Here is a 19,465-nt window from a genome sequence, read left to right on the forward strand (position 1 = left end):
AGCAGAGGAGACGTTGTCCTGTATTATAACATGGTGTGTAGACCAGCAGAGGAGACGTTGTCCTGTATTATAACATGGTGTGTAGACCAGCAGAGGAGACGGTGATGTTGTCCTGTATTATAACATGGTGTGTAGACCAGCAGAGGAGATGTTGTCCTGTATTATAACATGGTGTGTAGACCAGCAGAGGAGACGTTGTCTTGTATTATAACATGGTGTGTAGACCAGCAGAGGAGACGTTGTCCTGTATTATAACATGGTGTGTAGACCAGCAGAGGAGACGTTGTCCTGTATTATAACATGGTGTGTAGACCAGCAGAGGAGACGTTGTCCTGTATTATAACATGGTGTGTAGACCAGCAGAGGAGACGGAGACGTTGTCCTGTATTATAACATGGTGTGTAGACCAGCAGAGGAGACGGTGATGTTGTCCTGTATTATAACATGGTGTGTAGACCAGCAGAGGAGACGTTGTCCTGTATTATAACATGGTGTGTAGACCAGCAGAGGAGACGGTGATGTTGTCCTGTATTATAACATGGTGTGTAGACCAGCAGAGGAGACGTTGTCTTGTATTATAACATGGTGTGTAGACCAGCAGAGGAGACGGTGATGTTGTCCTGTATTATAACATGGTGTGTAGACCAGCAGAGGAGACGTTGTCCTGTATTATAACATGGTGTGTAGACCAGCAGAGGAGATGTTGTCCTGTATTATAACATGGTGTGTAGACCAGCAGAGGAGACGTTGTCCTGTATTATAACATGGTGTGTAGACCAGCAGAGGAGACGTTGTCCTGTATTATAACATGGTGTGTAGACCAGCAGAGGAGACGTTGTCCTGTATTATAACATGGTGTGTAGACCAGCAGAGGAGACGTTGTCCTGTATTATAACATGGTGTGTAGACCAGCAGAGGAGACGTTGTCCTGTATTATAACATGGTGTGTAGACCAGCAGAGGAGACGTTGTCCTGTATTATAACATGGTGTGTAGACCAGCAGAGGAGACGTTGTCCTGTATTATAACATGGTGTGTAGACCAGCAGAGGAGACGTTGTCCTGTATTATATACCATGGTGTGTAGACCAGCAGAGGAGACGTTGTCCTGTATTATAACATGGTGTGTAGACCAGCAGAGGAGACGGTGTCCTGTATTATAACATGGTGTGTAGACCAGCAGAGGAGACGTTGTCCTGTATTATAACATGGTGTGTAGACCAGCAGAGGAGACGTTGTCCTGTATTATAACATGGTGTGTAGACCAGCAGAGGAGACGTTGTCCTGTATTATAACATGGTGTGTAGACCAGCAGAGGAGACGTTGACGTTGTCCTGTATTATAACACGGTGTGTAGACCAGCAGAGGAGCCGACTACTTGGGGTGGATACTTCGGGAAGGTCCTGATGGCGTCCACCACCTACCTGCCCTCTCAGGTGAGTGGGACTTCCTTTTGAGAGAGAGAGAGAGAGAGAGAGAGAGAGTGTGTGTGTGTGTGTGTGTGTGTGTGTGTGTGTGTGTGTGTGTGTGTGTGTGTGTGTGTGTGTGTGTGTGTGTGTGTGTGTGTGTGTGTGTGTGTGTGTGTGTGTGTGTGTGTGTGTGTGTGTGTGTGTGTGGTCTGACCATGTATCCTCTGTGTGTCAGGTGACAGAGATGTTCACTCAGGGACGAGCCTTCGCCACCGTACGACTGCCCTTCTCTGGACACAAGAACATCTGTGCTCTGGCCCTGTAAGAACACACACTGGGACGTTCTCTAACGCACACTGGGACGTTCTCTAACGCACACTGGGACGTTCTCTAACGCACACTGGGACGTTCTCTAACGCACACTGGGACGTTCTCTAACGCACACTGGGACGTTCTCTAACGCACACTGGGACGTTCTCTAACGCACACTGGGACGTTCTGTAACGCACACTGGGACGTTCTGTAACGCACACTGGGACGTTCTGTAACGCACACTGGGACGTCCTGTAACGCACACTGGGACGTTTTGTAACGCACACTGGGACGTTCTGTAACGCACACTGGGACGTTCTCTTAACGCACACCGGGACGTTCTCTTAACGCACACCGGGACGTTCTCTTAACGCACACCGGGACGTTCTGTAACGCACACTGGGACGTTCTCTTAACGCACACTGGGACGTTCTCTTAACGCACACTGGGACGTTCTCTTAACGCACACTGGGACGTTCTCTAACGCACACTGGGACGTTCTCTTAACGCACACTGGGACGTTCTCTTAACGCACACTGGGACGTTCTCTTAACGCACACCGGGACGTTCTCTTAACGCACACTGGGACGTTCTCTTAACGCACACTGGGACGTTCTGTAACGCACACTGGGACGTTCTGTAACGCACACTGGGACGTTCTCTAACGCACACTGGGACGTTCTCTAACGCACACTGGGACGTTCTCTAACGCACACTGGGACGTTCTGTAACGCACACTGGGACGTTCTGTAACGCACACTGGGACGTTCTGTAACGCACACTGGGACGTTCTGTAACGCACACTGGGACGTTCTCTTAACGCACACTGGGACGTTCTCTTAACGCACACTGGGACGTTCTCTTAACGCACACTGGGACGTTCTGTAACGCACACTGGGACGTTCTCTAACGCACACTGGGACGTTCTCTTAACGCACACTGGGACGTTCTCTTAACGCACACTGGGACGTTCTCTTAACGCACACTGGGACGTTCTCTTAACGCACACTGGGACGTTCTCTTAACGCACACTGGGACATTCTCTTAACGCACACTGGGACGTTCTCTTAACGCACACTGGGACGTTCTCTTAACGCACACTGGGACGTTCTCTTAACGCACACTGGGACGTTCTCTTAACGCACACTGGGACGTTTTGTAACGCACACTGGGACGTTTTGTAACGCACACTGGGACGTTCTGTAACGCACACCGGGACGTTCTCTTAACGCACACCGGGACGTTCTCTTAACGCACACCGGGACGTTCTCTTAACGCACACCGGGACGTTCTCTTAACGCACACCGGGACGTTCTGTAACGCACACCGGGACGTTCTCTTAACGCACACTGGGACGTTCTCTTAACGCACACTGGGACGTTCTCTTAACGCACACTGGGACGTTCTCTAACGCACACTGGGACGTTCTCTTAACGCACACTGGGACGTTCTCTTAACGCACACCGGGACGTTCTCTTAACGCACACCGGGACGTTCTCTTAACGCACACCGGGACGTTCTCTTAACGCACACCGGGACGTTCTGTAACGCACACTGGGACGTTCTGTAACGCACACTGGGACGTTCTGTAACGCACACTGGGACGTTCTGTAACGCACACTGGGACGTTCTCTAACGCACACTGGGACGTTCTCTAACGCACACTGGGACGTTCTCTAACGCACACTGGGACGTTCTCTAACGCACACTGGGACGTTCTCTAACGCACACTGGGACGTTCTCTAACGCACACTGGGACGTTCTGTAACGCACACTGGGACGTTCTGTAACGCACACTGGGACGTTCTGTAACGCACACTGGGACGTTCTCTTAACGCACACTGGGACGTTCTCTTAACGCACACTGGGACGTTCTGTAACGCACACTGGGACGTTCTCTAACGCACACTGGGACGTTCTCTTAACGCACATTGGGACGTTCTCTTAACGCACACTGGGACGTTCTCTTAACGCACACTGGGACGTTCTCTTAACGCACACTGGGACGTTCTCTTAACGCACACTGGGACGTTCTCTTAACGCACACTGGGACGTTCTCTTAACGCACACTGGGACGTTCTCTTAACGCACACTGGGACGTTCTCTTAACGCACACTGGGACGTTCTCTTAACGCACACCGGGACGTTCTCTTAACGCACACCGGGACGTTCTCTTAACGCACACCGGGACGTTCTCTTAACGCACACCGGGACGTTCTCTTAACGCACACCGGGACTTTCTCTAACGCACACCGGGACGTTCTCTTAACGCACACCGGGACTTTCTCTAACGCACACTGGGACGTTCTCTTAACGCACACTGGGACGTTCTCTTAACGCACACTGGGACGTTCTCTTAACGCACACTGGGACGTTCTCTTAACGCACACTGGGACGTTCTCTTAACGCACACCGGGACGTTCTCTTAACGCACACCGGGACTTTCTCTAACGCACACTGGGACGTTCTCTTAACGCACACTGGGACGTTCTATAACGCACACTGGGACTTTCTCTAACACACACTGGTGTCTAATTCGTGTGTGTGTGTGTGTGTGTGTGTCTGTGTGTGTCTCTGTGTGTGTGTGTGTGTGCAGGATCCAAAAGATTCCTCGTCTCCTGGTAGCAGCAGCTGATGGATATCTGTACCTCTATAACCTGGACCCACAGGAGGGAGGAGAGTGTACACTGATGAAACAGCACAGGTAACACTGATGAAACAGCACAGGTAACACTGATGAAACAGCACAGGTAACACTAACAGCACAGGTAACACTGATGAAACAGCACAGGTAACACTAACAGCACAGGTAACACTGATGAAACAGCACAGGTAACACTGATGAAACAACACAGGTAACACTAACAGCACAGGTAACACTGATGAAACAGCACAGGTAACACTGATGAAACAGCACAGGTAACACTGATGAAACAGCACAGGTAACACTAACAGCACAGGTAACACTGATGAAACAGCACAGGTAACACTGATGAAACAGCACAGGTAACACTGATGAAACAACACAGGTAACACTAACAGCACAGGTAACACTGATGAAACAGCACAGGTAACACTGATGAAACAGCACAGGTAACACTGATGAAACAGCACAGGTAACACTAACAGCACAGGTAACACTAACAGCACAGGTAACACTGATGAAACAGCACAGGTAACACTGATGAAACAGCACAGGTAACACTGATGAAACAGCACAGGTAACACTGATGAAACAACACAGGTAACACTAACAGCACAGGTAACACTAACAGCACAGGTAACACTGATGAAACAGCACAGGTAACACTGATGAAACAGCACAGGTAACACTGATGAAACAGCACAGGTAACACTGATGAAACAGCACAGGTAACACTAACAGCACAGGTAACACTAACAGCACAGGTAACACTGATGAAACAGCACAGGTAACACTGATGAAACAACACAGGTAACACTGATGAAACAGCACAGGTAACACTGATGAAACAGCACAGGTAACACTGATGAAACAGCACAGGTAACACTAACAGCACAGGTAACACTAACAGCACAGGTAACACTAACAGCACAGGTAACACTGATGAAACAGCACAGGTAACACTGATGAAACAGCACAGGTAACACTGATGAAACAGCACAGGTAACACTGATGAAACAGCACAGGTAACACTAACAGCACAGGTAACACTAACAGCACAGGTAACACTAACAGCACAGGTAACACTGATGAAACAGCACAGGTAACACTGATGAAACAGCACAGGTAACACTGATGAAACAACACAGGTAACACTAACAGCACAGGGTAACACTGATGAAACAGCACAGGTAACACTGATGAAACAACACAGGTAACACTGATGAAACAGCACAGGTAACACTAACAGCACAGGTAACACTAACAGCACAGGTAACACTGATGAAACAGCACAGGTAACACTGGAACAACACAGGTAACACTGATGAAACAACACAGGTAACACTGATGAAACAGCACAGGTAACACTGATGAAACAGCACAGGTAACACTAACAGCACAGGTAACACTAACAGCACAGGTAACACTGATGAAACAGCACAGGTAACACTGATGAAACAGCACAGGTAACAACACACTGTAACAACACAGGTAACACTGATGAAACAACACAGGTAACACTAACAGCACAGGTAACACTAACAGCACAGGTAACACTGATGAAACAGCACAGGTAACACTGATGAAACAGCACAGGTAACACTGATGAAACAACACAGGTAACACTAACAGCACAGGTAACACTGATGAAACAACACAGGTAAAACACTGATGAAACAACACAGGTAAAACACTGATAAAACAGCACAGGTAACACTGATGAAACAGCACAGGTAACACTGATGAAACAGCACAGGTAACACTGATGAAACAGCACAGGTAACACTGATGAAACAGCACAGGTAACACTGATGAAACAGCACCGTTCCTCAATGCCAGGGTCGTGGGCTCCGTTCCTCAATGCCAGGGTCGTGGGCTCCGTTCCTCAATGCCAGGGTCGTGGGCTCCGTTCCTCAATGCCAGGGTCGTGGGCTCCGTTCCTCAATGCCAGGGTCGTGGGCTCCGTTCCTCAATGCCAGGGTCGTGGGCTCCGTTCCTCAATGCCAGGGTCGTGGGCTCCGTTCCTCAATGCCAGGGTCGTGGGCTCCGTTCCTCAATGCCAGGGTCGTGGGCTCCGTTCCTCAATGCCAGGGTCGTGGGCTCCGTTCCTCAATGCCAGGGTCGTGGGCTCCGTTCCTCAATGCCAGGGTCGTGGGCTCCGTTCCTCAATGCCAGGGTCGTGGGAGCCGTTCCTCAAAGCCAGGGTCGTGGGAGCCGTTCCTCAAAGCCAGGGTCGTGGGATCCGTTCCTCAATGCCGGGTCGTGTGATCCGTTCCTCAATGCCTGGGTCGTGGGAGCCGTTCCTCAATGCCAGGGTCGTGGGCTCCGTTCCTCAATGCCAGGGTCGTGAGCTCCGTTCCTCAATGCCAGGGTCGTGGGCTCCGTTCCTCAATGCCAGGGTCGTGGGCTCCGTTCCTCAATGCCAGGGTCGTGGCCTCCGTTCCTCAATGCCAGGGTCGTGGGCTCCGTTCCTCAATGCCAGGGTCGTGGGCTCCGTTCCTCAATGCCAGGGTCATGGGCTCCGTTCCTCAATGCCAGGGTCGTGGGCTCCGTTCCTCAATGCCAGGGTCGTGGGAGCCGTTCCTCAAAGCCGGGTCGTGGGATCCGTTCTTCAATGCCGGGTCGTGTGATCCGTTCCTCAATGCCTGGGTCGTGGGAGCCGTTCCTCAATGCCGGGGTCGTTGGAATCGTTCCTCAATGCCGGGGTCGTTGGACCCGTTCCTCAATGCCGGGGTCGTGGGATCCGTTCCTCAATGCCGGGGTCGTGGGCTCCGTTCCTCAATGCCACATATGTACTCATTGAAAGTAGCTTTGGATGAAAGTGTATGTTAAATGGCATACAGTGTATGAAATTAAATCATTCTGTGTTCCTCAGGTTGGACGGCAGTGCTGAGCCGCCCAATGAGATCCTGGAACAGGGGTCACATGACCGACCCCTTACTGCACAGACCTACAACACTGCTGGGATGAAAGGTACACACTCCCAGGGCGCCGTTAGTCAAATTGGCACCGGACAACCGCTAGGCTACCTGGGCCGGCAGGTAGCCTAGTGGTTAGAGCGTTGGGTCAGTAACCGAAAGGTTGCTGGATTGAATCCCCGAGCTGACAAGGTAAACATCTGTCGTTCTGCCCCTGAACAAGGCAGTTTCTTTATTTTTTATTTATTTAACGAGGCAAGTCAGTTCAGAACAAATTCTCATTTACAATGACGGCCTACCAGGGAACAATGGGTTAACTGCCTTGTACAGGGGCAGAATGACAGATTTGACCTTGTCAGCTCTGGGATTTGATCTATCACTGTGTGATATATATATATATATATAACCTTCACTAACCACTTGGTCCTGGTAGCCGCAGGGTATTCCACCACTTGGTCTGGTAGCAGCAGGGTATCCCACCACTTGGTCCTGGTAGCAGCAGGGTATCCCACCACTTGGTCTGGTAGCAGCAGGATATCCCACCACTTGGTACTGGTAGCAGCAGGGTATCCCACCACTTGGTCTGGTAGCAGCAGGGTATCCCACCACTTGGTCTGGTAGCAGCAGGGTATCCCACCACTTGGTCTGGCAGCGGCAGGATATCCCACCACTTGGTCCTGGTAGCGGCAGGGTATCCCACCACTTGGTCCTGGTAGTGGCAGGGTATCCCACCACTTGGTCCTGGTAGTGGCAGGGTATCCCACCACTTGGTCTGGTAGCAGAAGGGTATCCCACCACTTGGTCTGGTAGCAGAAGGGTATCCCACCACTTGGTCTGGTAGCAGCAGGGTATCCCACCACTTGGTCTGGTAGCAGCAGGGTATCCCACCACTTGGTACTGGTAGCAGCAGGGTATCCCACCACTTGGTCTGGTAGCAGCAGGGTATCCCACCACTTGGTCTGGTAGCAGCAGGGTATCCCATCACTTGGTCTGGTAGCAGCAGGGTATCCCACCACTTGGTCTGGTAGCAGCAGGGTATCCCACCACTTGGTCTGGTAGCAGCAGGGTATCCCACCACTTGGTCTGGTAGCAGCAGGGTATCCCACCACTTGGTCTGGTAGCAGCAGGGTATCCCACCACTTGGTCTGGCAGCGGCAGGATATCCCACCACTTGGTCCTGGTAGCGGCAGGGTATCCCACCACTTGGTCCTGGTAGTGGCAGGGTATCCCACCACTTGGTCCTGGTAGTGGCAGGGTATCCCACCACTTGGTCTGGTAGCAGAAGGGTATCCCACCACTTGGTCTGGTAGCAGAAGGGTATCCCACCACTTGGTCTGGTAGCAGCAGGGTATCCCACCACTTGGTCTGGTAGCAGCAGGGTATCCCACCACTTGGTCTGGTAGCAGCAGGGTATCCCACCACTTGGTCTGGTAGCAGCAGGGTATCCCACCACTTGGTCTGGTAGCAGCAGGGTATCCCACCACTTGGTCTGGTAGCAGCAGGGTATCCCACCACGTGGTCTGGTAGCAGCAGGGTATCCCACCACTTGGTCTAGTAGCAGCAGGGTATCCCACCACTTGGTCTGGTAGCAGCAGGGTATCCCACCACTTGGTCTGGTAGCAGCAGGGTATCCCACCACTTGGTCTGGTAGCAGCAGGATATCCCACCACTTGGTCCTGGTAGCAGCAGGATATCCCACCACTTGGTCCTGGTAGCAGCAGGGTATCCCACCACTTGGTCTGGTAGCAGCAGGGTATCCCACCACTTGGTCTGGTAGCAGCAGGGTATCCCTCCACTTGGTCTGGTAGCAGCAGGGTATCCCACCACTTGGTCTGGTAGCAGCAGGGTATCCCTCCACTTGGTCTGGTAGCAGCAGGGTATCCCACCACTTGGTCTGGTAGCAGCAGGGTATCCCACTTGGTCCTGGTAGCAGCAGGGTATCCCACCACTTGGTCCTGGTAGCAGCAGGGTATCCCACCACTTGGTCTGGTAGCAGCAGGGTATCCCACCACTTGGTCTGGTAGCAGCAGGGTATCCCACCATTTGGTCTGGTAGCAGCAGGGTATCCCACCACTTGGTCTGGTAGCAGCAGGGTATCCCACCACTTGGTCCTGGTATCAGCAGGGTATCCAACCACTTGGTCCTGGTATCAGCAGGGTATCCCACCACTTGTTCCTGGTATCAGCAGGGTATCCCACCACTTGGTCTGGTATCAGCAGGGTATCCCACCACGTGGTCTGGTAGCAGCAGGGTATCCCACCACGTGGTCTGGTAGGAGCAGGGTATCCCACCACTTGGTCTGGTATCAGCAGGGTATCCCACCACGTGGTCTGGTAGCAGCAGGGTATCCCACCACACGGTCTGGTAGCAGCAGGGTATCCCACCACTTGGTCCTGGTAGGAGCAGGGTATCCCACCACTTGGTCTTGTAGCAGCAGGGTATCCCACCACTTGGTCTGGTAGCAGCAGGGTATCCCACCACTTGGTCTGGTAGCTGCAGGGTATCCCACCACTTGGTCTGGTAGCAGCAGGGTATCCCACCACTTGGTCTGGTAGCAGCAGGGTATCCCACTTGGTCCTGGTAGCAGCAGGGTATCCCACCACTTGGTCCTGGTAGCAGCAGGGTATCCCACCACTTGGTCCTGGTAGGAGCAGGGTATCCCACCACTTGGTCTTGTAGCAGCAGGGTATCCCACCACTTGGTCTGGTAGCAGCAGGGTATCCCACCACTTGGTCCTGGTAGGAGCAGGGTATCCCACCACTTGGTCTGGTAGAAGCAGGGTATCCCACCACTTGGTCTTGTAGCAGCAGGGTATCCCACCACTTGGTCTGGTAGCAGCAGGGTATCCCACCACTTGGTCCTGGTAGGAGCAGGGTATCCCACCACTTGGTCTGGTAGAAGCAGGGTATCCCACCACTTGGTCTGGTAGAAGCAGGGTATCCCACCACTTGGTCTGGTAGAAGCAGGGTATCCCACCACTTGGTCCTGGTAGCAGCAGGGTATCCCACCACTTTGTCCTGGTAGGAGAAGGGTATCCCACCACTTGGTCCTGGTAGGAGCAGGGTATCCCACCACTTGGTCTGGTAGGAGCAGGGTATCCCACCACTTGGTCCTGGTAGCAGCAGGGTATCCCACCACTTGGTCTGGTAGCAGCAGGGTATCCCACCACTTGGTCTGGTAGCAGCAGGGTATCCCACCACTTGGTCCTGGTAGGAGCAGGGTATCCCACCACTTGGTCTGGTAGGAGCAGGGTATCCCACCACTTGGTCCTGGTAGCAGCAGGGTATCCCACCACTTGGTCTGGTAGGAGCAGGGTATCCCACCACTTGGTCTGGTAGGAGCAGGGTATCCCACCACTTGGTCCTGGTAGGAGCAGGGTATCCCACCACTTGGTCCTGGTAGCAGCAGGGTATCCCACCACTTGGTCTGGTAGCAGCAGGGTATCCCACCACTTGGTCTGGTAGCAGCAGGGTATCCCACCACTTGGTCCTGGTAGGAGCAGGGTATCCCACCACTTGGTCTGGTAGAAGCAGGGTATCCCACCACTTGGTCTGGTAGAAGCAGGGTATCCCACGTGGTCTGGTAGAAGCAGGGTATCCCACGTGGTCTGGTAGCAGCAGGGTATCCCACCACATCCCTGGTAGGAGCAGGGTATCCCACCACATCCCTGGTAGGATACCCTGACTCTTGACCTCTAACCCATGTCCTCTCCTCAGGTTACTGTGAGGAGGCGGGTGCAGTGGGAGGGGCGGGACTAGATGATGACCTCAGCGATCTGCGATTGGACGATGAGAATGAGGAGCAGCCGCCACTCATCCTGGAGACGGACTGACTGACAGCCACAGCAACCAATCAGAGAGCCCCTCTGGTGCTGCTAGGAACATGTAACATGGAGGGTGGGATTAAAAACTCTCAGCGTTCAACAGCCCCTCTTTCTGTCTGTAGATGTATACATGTTTCTCCCTCTCTGTCCCCTCCCTCCCTCTCTGTCCCCCCCCCCCCCTCCCTCTCTGTCCCCTCCCTCCCTCTCTGTCCCCCCCCCTCCCTCTCTGTCCCCTCCCTCCCTCTCTGTCCCCCCCCCTCCCTCTCTGTCTCCTCCCCTCCCTCTCTGTCCCCTCCCTCCCTCTCTGTCCCCCCCCCCTCCCTCTCTGTCCCCTCCCTCCCTCTCTGTCCCCCCCCCTCCCTCTCTGTCTCCTCCCCTCCCTCTCTGTCTCCCCTCCCCTCCCTCTGTCCGTCTGTGCAGGTGACTCCGTAGCTTTGCATGTACATGTGCCAAGAGCAGAACGCTACGCTCTAACAAGGACCTCTGAAGTGTGTGTGTGTGTGTGTGTGTGGGCTGAGCTGTAAATGTGTGTGCTGGGCATGTACATTAGCATACGTTAGCTTCCCAGTCGCTCACTGGCTACCCAATCAGATGAAGGCTCAGTGGACAAGCCCTGCCCCCTCTCTCTGAGGCCTTCAGACATTGGCAGATGAAATTGATTGACAGATCAGTCAGACCAGTGTCTGATTGGGTGAGGAATTGAATTCCGTCATTGCTCTGAGGTGTGTGTTTAATCCATAGAGATAGAGGACTCATCATGTATATAACCCGTTTTAGCATGGACATTGCCGTCATCCACCATTTTAAAGTAGTCAACTGGGTGAGGATTCCTATGGGAAGTAACTTCAGTGGTGCTGTCACAGACTCTAATGGCACAGATACAAAGAGGAGTCCTCTATCTACCTCTATGGTGTAACCAGGGATGAATGGCACAGATACAAAGAGGATTCCTCTATCCACCTCTATGGTGTAACCAGGGATGAATGGCACAGATGCAAAGAGGATTCCTCTATCCACCTCTATGGTGTAACCAGGGACATCATCAAGGCGGGGCATGTCCACTGGGTCTCGTCAGACACATGCCTTCCCATGATCCTCTGGGGTGAGGCGGAGCGGCTAGACGGACGGGTCACATGACCAGACGTTTTCTAATGAGTCATGATTTTGTATAAAATGTGAAACGGTGTTGATCAGAAAATAAAGTCCATGTTGATGTAACAGACATGTTTCTCTGTCCTTTATGTTGATGTCCTTTCTCTATAAGAGGACTCAAAACAAACTACAAATGTATCCAAGGAGTTTTGTAGAGTCACAAGCTTGATGTAGTCATTGCATGCAAGAGATATGGGACCAAATATGTATATGGAGGTAAAATAGTGCCTTAAGTGTACAAGCATGTAAAGTATGATTTGCACCTGTAAAATATGAGCTGCACCTGTATAATCAGTTTTGTAACTTCTGTTGGAAATAAATGCAACACTCGCAAGGGTTAGTAACGTGTTGTGTGAGAATACTTGTTGTGTGAAGAATACTTGTTGTGTGAGAATACTTGTTGTGTGAAGAATACTTGGAAACGTAACTTGATATGTGAATAAATGTAAATAAGATTTGCAGGAATGCAACTCCTTCATTAAACTGGTGAATCTTCTGTGAATCAGAACTACATTATAGCAGATGTGGAATCTGTGCGCTCTGAGTTGTGTTACTAATTTAAGTGGCTGACCTGCCAAAGGTTTTGTAGTAGTTAAACATACATGATGTGCTTGTAAGAGCTGCTCTTCAAGCAGCCGAGAAACACACCACAGCTCTGATAGGCCGAGGATTTTTCTACTGACCAATCAGGTAAAGTGTTGTCATTCTGGAATGTCCTTTCACGTTTCACAAGGTTCCGGTCTGGAAGAACGCTTCACACTGTCCTAAATATGAATAATATTTGTTAAAATTACTAGCAAAATAATATTCCGAGAATATGAAATATACATAAAGGCATTGGTGAAGAAGATGACGGGAAGAATTAAAACGAGTGTTTCCACATGGCATAACCGCTACAAAGCTGATGCTAGCTAGTTAGCTAGGCTCTTTTCTATTGAAATTGCATGGCTGGTTAGCTAGCTAGTTAGCAAGCATTAGAGCCTTCTGGCTAGCCTGTATCTAGTTTTTTTTGGGGTCACTTGTAGATGAGCAGTGGAGCCATACGGTTTTCTGACCCTGTCCTCATTTTTGTTATCCCTGTCCCTGAATATACTTACCTTCAGTTACTTACCTGAAGATACTTACCTTTAGTTTAGTTACTTACCTGAAGATACTTACCTTTAGTTTAGTTACTTACCTGAAGATATTTACCTTTAGTTTAGTTACTTACCTGAAGATACTTACCTTTAGTTTAGTTACTTACCTGAAGATATTTACCTTTTAGTTTAGTTACTTACCTGAAGATACTTACCTTTAGTTTAGTTACTTACCTGAAGATACTTACCTTTAGTTTAGTTACTTACCTGAAGATACTTACCTTTAGTTTAGTTACTTACCTGAAGATACTTACCTTTAGTTCAGTTACTTACCTGAAGACACTTACCTTTAGTTACTTACCTAAAGATACTTACCTTCAGTTACTTACCTGAAGACACTTACCTTTAGTTTAGTTACTTACCTGAAGATACTTACCTTTAGTTACTTACCTAAAGATACTTACCTTCAGTTACTTACCTGAAGATACTTACCTTTAGTTTAGTTACTTACCTGAAGATACTTACCTTTAGTTTAGTTACTTACCTGAAGATACTTACCTTTAGTTTAGTTACTTACCTGAATATACTTACCTTTAGTTCAGTTACTTACCTGAAGACACTTACCTTCAGTTACTTACCTGAAGATACTTACCTTTAGTTTAGTTACTTACCTGAAGATACTTACCTTTAGTTTAGTTACTTACCTGAAGACACTTACCTTTAGTTTAGTTACTTACCTGAAGATACTTACCTTTAGTTAGTTACCTGAAGATCTGTGGATACCTGTACATACTGGAAACCTGTGGAATAAAGTCTTGTTTTTTACTCTTTATGCCAGAGTCTGTGGTCGTTTAACTACAGTGAGTGATGCTCGTCTCCCGTACAGCCTCAAGCTTTCGCTGTCCCTACGACATCAACTAGCTAGCTATAATACCTGAGCCCCTGGTGGTGCAGCCGATCCGACTGTAGCCGTGAGCCCCCGGTGGTGCAGCCGATCCGACTGTAGCCGTGAACCCCCGGTGGTGCAGCCGATCCGACTGTAGCTGTGAACCCCCGGTGGTGCAGCCGATCCGACTGTAGCCGTGAACCCCCGGTGGTGCAGCCGATCCGACTGTAGCTGTGAACCCCCGGTGGTGCAGCCGATCCGACTGTAGCTGTGAGCCCCTGGTGGTGCAGCCGATCCGACTGTAGCTGTGAACCCCCGGTGGTGCAGCCGATCCGACTGTAGCTGTGAGCCCCCGGTGGTGCAGCCGATCCGACTGTAGCTGTGAGCCCCTGGTGGTGCAGCCGATCCGACTGTAGCTGTGAGCCCCTGGTGGTGCAGCCGATCCGACTGTAGCTGTGAACCCCCGGTGGTGCAGCCGATCCGACTGTAGCTGTGAGCCCCCGGTGGTGCAGCCGATCCGACTGTAGCTGTGAGCCCCTGGTGGTGCAGCTGATCCGACTGTAGCTGTGAACCCCTGGTGGTGCAGCCGATCCGACTGTAGCTGTGAACCCCTGGCCTGATTTCACCGGGGTTCCTTCCTTGTCCCAGACCCCTGCTGATCAGGTTTATCCAGGTAGTAGCTGTGCTTCTGCCTCTGCATTGCTTGTTCTTTGGGGTTTCAGGCTGGGTGTCTGTTAAGCCCTTTGTGACTGTTGATCAGGGCTGTCCTGATTAACGTGAGACCAATAGACATACATTTGGAGAAACAACACTGAGTGTTGTGTTTGGGTTGTATAATTCTTATTTTGCTAATGTGAACATTTAGCTGGTCCGGACTGGACTACATTTGAATTTAAATGATTCGCTAGGATGACTAACATCCATCATTATCCATGACTAACATCCATCATTATCCATGACTACCATCCATCATTATTCATGACTACCATCCATCATTATCCATGACTACCATCCATCATTATCCATGACTACCATCCATCATTATCCATGACTACCATCATCATTATCCATGACTACCATCCATCATTATCCATGACTACCATCCATCATTATCCATGACAACCATCCATCATTATCCATGACTACCATCCATCATTATCCATAACTACCATCCATCATTATCCATGACTACCATCCATCATTATCCATGACAACCATCCATCATTATCCATGACTACCATCCATCATTATCCATGACTACCATCCATCATTATCCATGACTACCATCCATCATTATCCATGACTACCATCCATCATTATTCATGACTACCATCCATCATTATCCATGACTACCATCCATCATTATCCATGACTACCATTCATCATTATCCAATACTACCATCCATCATTATCCATGACTACCATCCATCATTATCCATGACTACCATCCATCATTATCCATGACTACCATCCATCATTATCCATGACTACCACCCATCATGCAATGCACCACCACTTTTCTAAAGAACACTCTTCAATCTATTGTACATGGAACAACAACGTTTTCTATGTATTCATGATATTTCCCAGGGATTTGTCTGCCGTTGTAATCCTTCGGTGGGCCACCTGAGCTTACTTTCAGGTCACCTACGTCCAAACAGTGTAAAGAATTCAAATAAAATGCCGGGGTTCAAGCTGTGGGCCCACTGTGCCCCCATCGGGACAAATTGGACACATCGCCCTAGGAGGAGCTACTTCTGTGGAGCTACTCCTTACAACGCTTGCCAAATATCACAACTCAAAATTAAACAGATCATCATCCAATATGCATATTTTAAATTATGTTCACCACTTTAAATGTCTTCTTCTCCAGAACCGATCAATAGGCACCAAGTTTGTTATATTTATGGAAGGACATCTGTTTAGAAGGTAGAGCAGCGCTTTATTATGGACAGACTTCTCCTCGTTTTAGCCACTGTTGCATCAACATGTTTTGACCAGGACAGACTTCTCCTCGTTTTAGCCACTGTTGCATCAACATGTTTTGACCAGGACAGTTTACAATCCAGGGTTACTCCAAGCAATTTAGTCACCTCAACTTGCTCTATTTCCACATTATTCATTACAAGAGTTAGTTTAGTTAAGGTTTAGGGTTTAGTAATTGATTTGTCCCAAATACAATGCTTTAAGTTTTTGAAATATTTAGGACTAATTTATTTCTTGCTACCCATTCTGAAACCGACTGCAGCTCTTTAAATGTTACAGTCATTTCAGTCGCTGTAGTAGCTGACCTGTATAGTGTTGAGTCATCCGCATACATAGACACACTGGCTTTACTCAAAGTCACTGACATGTCATTAGTAAAGATTGAAAAAAGTAAGGGGCCTAGACAGCTGCCCTGGGGAATTCCTGATTCTACCAGTAAGGGGCCTAGACAGCTGCCCTGGGGAATGCCTGATTCTACCAGGATTATGTTGGAGAGGCTTCCATTAGAAAACACCCTCTGTTTTCTGTTAGACAGGTAACTCTTGGTCCACAGTATAGCAGGGGGACGTAAAGCCAAAACACAGACGTTTTACAGCAGCAGATTATGCTCTATCATGTCAAAAGCTTCACTGAAGTCTAACAAAGCAGCTATTTATGATCAATTTCTCACAATCAATCATCAGTGATTTGTGTAAGTGCATGTTGAACGCCCTTCCCCATGAGCTGTAAATCGATTTGTTCATTTGTTTACTGTGAAATGGGCTAGTATCATGCTGTGGCCGGGCTCGTGGAAGCTGTAGGTAGGCACGGGGATTTGAGCTATCGGTTGGCCAGCGCAGTAGGCGCACTCCATTAATCCACAGATGTCCTGGTCCGCCAGACAGGTGGAGTTTGTATTTCCAGACAATTGAAATGGTCCAAAATGGGAACACTTTGCCTACCCGGTGTGCAGGGCTTCAATCAAGTGCACCTACCCCCAACAGGGCTTCTGAATCAAGTGCACCTACCGTCAACAGGGCTTCAATCAAGTGCACCTACCCCCAACAGGGCTTCTGAATCAAGTGCACCTACCGTCAACAGGGCTTCTGAATCAAGTGCACCTACCCCCAACAGGGCTTCTGAATCAAGTGCACCTACCGTCAACAGGGCTTCTGAATCAAGTGCACCTACCGTCAACAGGGCTTCTGAATCAAGTGCACCTACCGTCAACAGGGCTTCTGAATCAAGTGCACCTACCGTCAACAGGGCTTCTGAATCAAGTGCACCTACCGTCAACAGGGCTTCTGAATCAAGTGCACCTACCGTCAACAGGGCTTCTGAATCAAGTGCACCTACCGTCAACAGGGCTTCTGAATCAAGTGCACCTACCGTCAACAGGGCTTCTGAATCAAGTGCACCTACCGTCAACAGGGCTTCTGAATCAAGTGCACCTACCGTCAACAGGGCTTCTGAATCAAGTGCACCTACCGTCAACAGGGCTTCTGAATCAAGTGCACCTACCGCCAACAGGGCTTCTGAATCAAGTGCACCTACCGCCAACAGGGCTTCTGAATCAAGTGCACCTACCGTCAACAGGGCTTCTGAATCAAGTGCACTCCCCCCTATACCCTATCTATACCAAACACAACCTAATGCATTCACTCCCCCTATACCCTATCTATACCAAACACAACCTAATGCATTCACTCCCCCTATACCCTATCTATACCAAACACAACCTAATGCATTCACTCCCCCTATACCCTATCTATACCAAACACAACCTAATGCATTCACTCCCCCCTATACCCTATCTATACCAAACACAACCTAATGCATTCACTCCCCCTATACCCTATCTATACCAAACACAACCTAATGCATTCACTCCCCCTATACCCTATCTATACCAAACACAACCTAATACATTCACTCCCCCTATACCCTATCTTTACCAAACACAACCTAATGCATTCACTCCCCCTATACCCTATCTATACCAAACACAACCTAATGCATTCCCTCCCCCTATACCCTATCTATACCAAACACAACCTAATGCATTCACTCCCCCCTATACCCTATCTATACCAAACACAACCTAATGCATTCACTCCCCCTATACCCTGTCTATACCAAACACAACCTAATGCATTTACTCCTCCTATACCCTATCTATACCAAACACAACCTAATGCATTCACTCCCCCTATACCCTGTCGATACCAAACACAACCTAATGCATTCACTCTCCCTATACCCTGTCTATACCAAACACAACCTAATGCATTTACTCCTCCTATACCCTATCTATAGCAAACACAACCTAATGCATTCACTCCCCCTATACCCTATCTATACCAAACACAACCTAATGCATTCACTCCCCCTATACCCTATCTATACCAAACACAACCTAATGCATTCACTCCCCCTATACCCTATCTATACCAAACACAACCTAATGAATTCACTCCCCCTATACCCTATCTATACCAAACACAACCTAATGCATTCACTCCCCCTATACCCTATCTATACCAAACACAACCTAATGCATTCACTCCCCCTATACCCTATCTATACCAAACACAACCTAATGCATTCACTCCCCCCTATACCCTATCTATACCTAACACAACCTAATGCATTCCCTCCCCCTATACCCTATCTATACCAAACACAACCTAATACATTCACTCCCCCTATACCCTATCTATACCAAACACAACCTAATGCATTCCCTCCCCCTATACCCTATCTATACCAAACACAACCTAATGCATTCACTCCCCCTATACCCTATCTATACCAAACACAACCTAATGCATTCACTCCCCCTATACCCTATCTATACCAAACACAACCTAATGCATTCACTCCCCCCTATACCCTATCTATACCAAACACAACCTAATGCATTCACTCCCCCTATACCCTGTCTATACCAAACACAACCTAATGCATTTACTCCTCCTATACCCTATCTATACCAAACACAACCTAATGCATTCACTCCCCCTATACCCTGTCGATACCAAACACAACCTAATGCATTCACTCCCCCTATACCCTGTCTATACCAAACACAACCTAATGCATTTACTCCTCCTATACCCTATCTATAGCAAACACAACCTAATGCATTCACTCCCCCTATACCCTATCTATACCAAACACAACCTAATGCATTCACTCCCCCTATACCCTATCTATACCAAACACAACCTAATGCATTCACTCCCCCTATACCCTATCTATACCAAACACAACCTAATGAAT

General features: G+C 49.2%; 1 protein-coding gene across 1 annotated transcript in view; it reads left to right on the forward strand.

Moving 5' to 3' along the window:
• Positions 1 to 11,204, forward strand: part of wipi2 (WD repeat domain, phosphoinositide interacting 2) — a 42,957-nt gene extending 31,753 nt beyond the window's left edge. The window contains exons 9-13 of the mRNA XM_071390421.1: positions 1,356 to 1,434; positions 1,643 to 1,728; positions 4,316 to 4,423; positions 7,239 to 7,336; positions 10,998 to 11,204. Of these exons, the coding sequence (XP_071246522.1) occupies positions 1,356 to 1,434; positions 1,643 to 1,728; positions 4,316 to 4,423; positions 7,239 to 7,336; positions 10,998 to 11,113 (487 nt within the window). The 3' untranslated portion in view covers positions 11,114 to 11,204. The remainder of the gene's footprint in view (positions 1 to 1,355; positions 1,435 to 1,642; positions 1,729 to 4,315; positions 4,424 to 7,238; positions 7,337 to 10,997) is intronic.
• Positions 11,205 to 19,465: the final 8,261 nt, after the last annotated feature.

Source organism: Salvelinus alpinus, chromosome 1 (genome assembly GCF_045679555.1).
Source record: "Salvelinus alpinus chromosome 1, SLU_Salpinus.1, whole genome shotgun sequence".
Taxonomy (NCBI): Eukaryota; Metazoa; Chordata; class Actinopteri; order Salmoniformes; family Salmonidae; genus Salvelinus; species Salvelinus alpinus.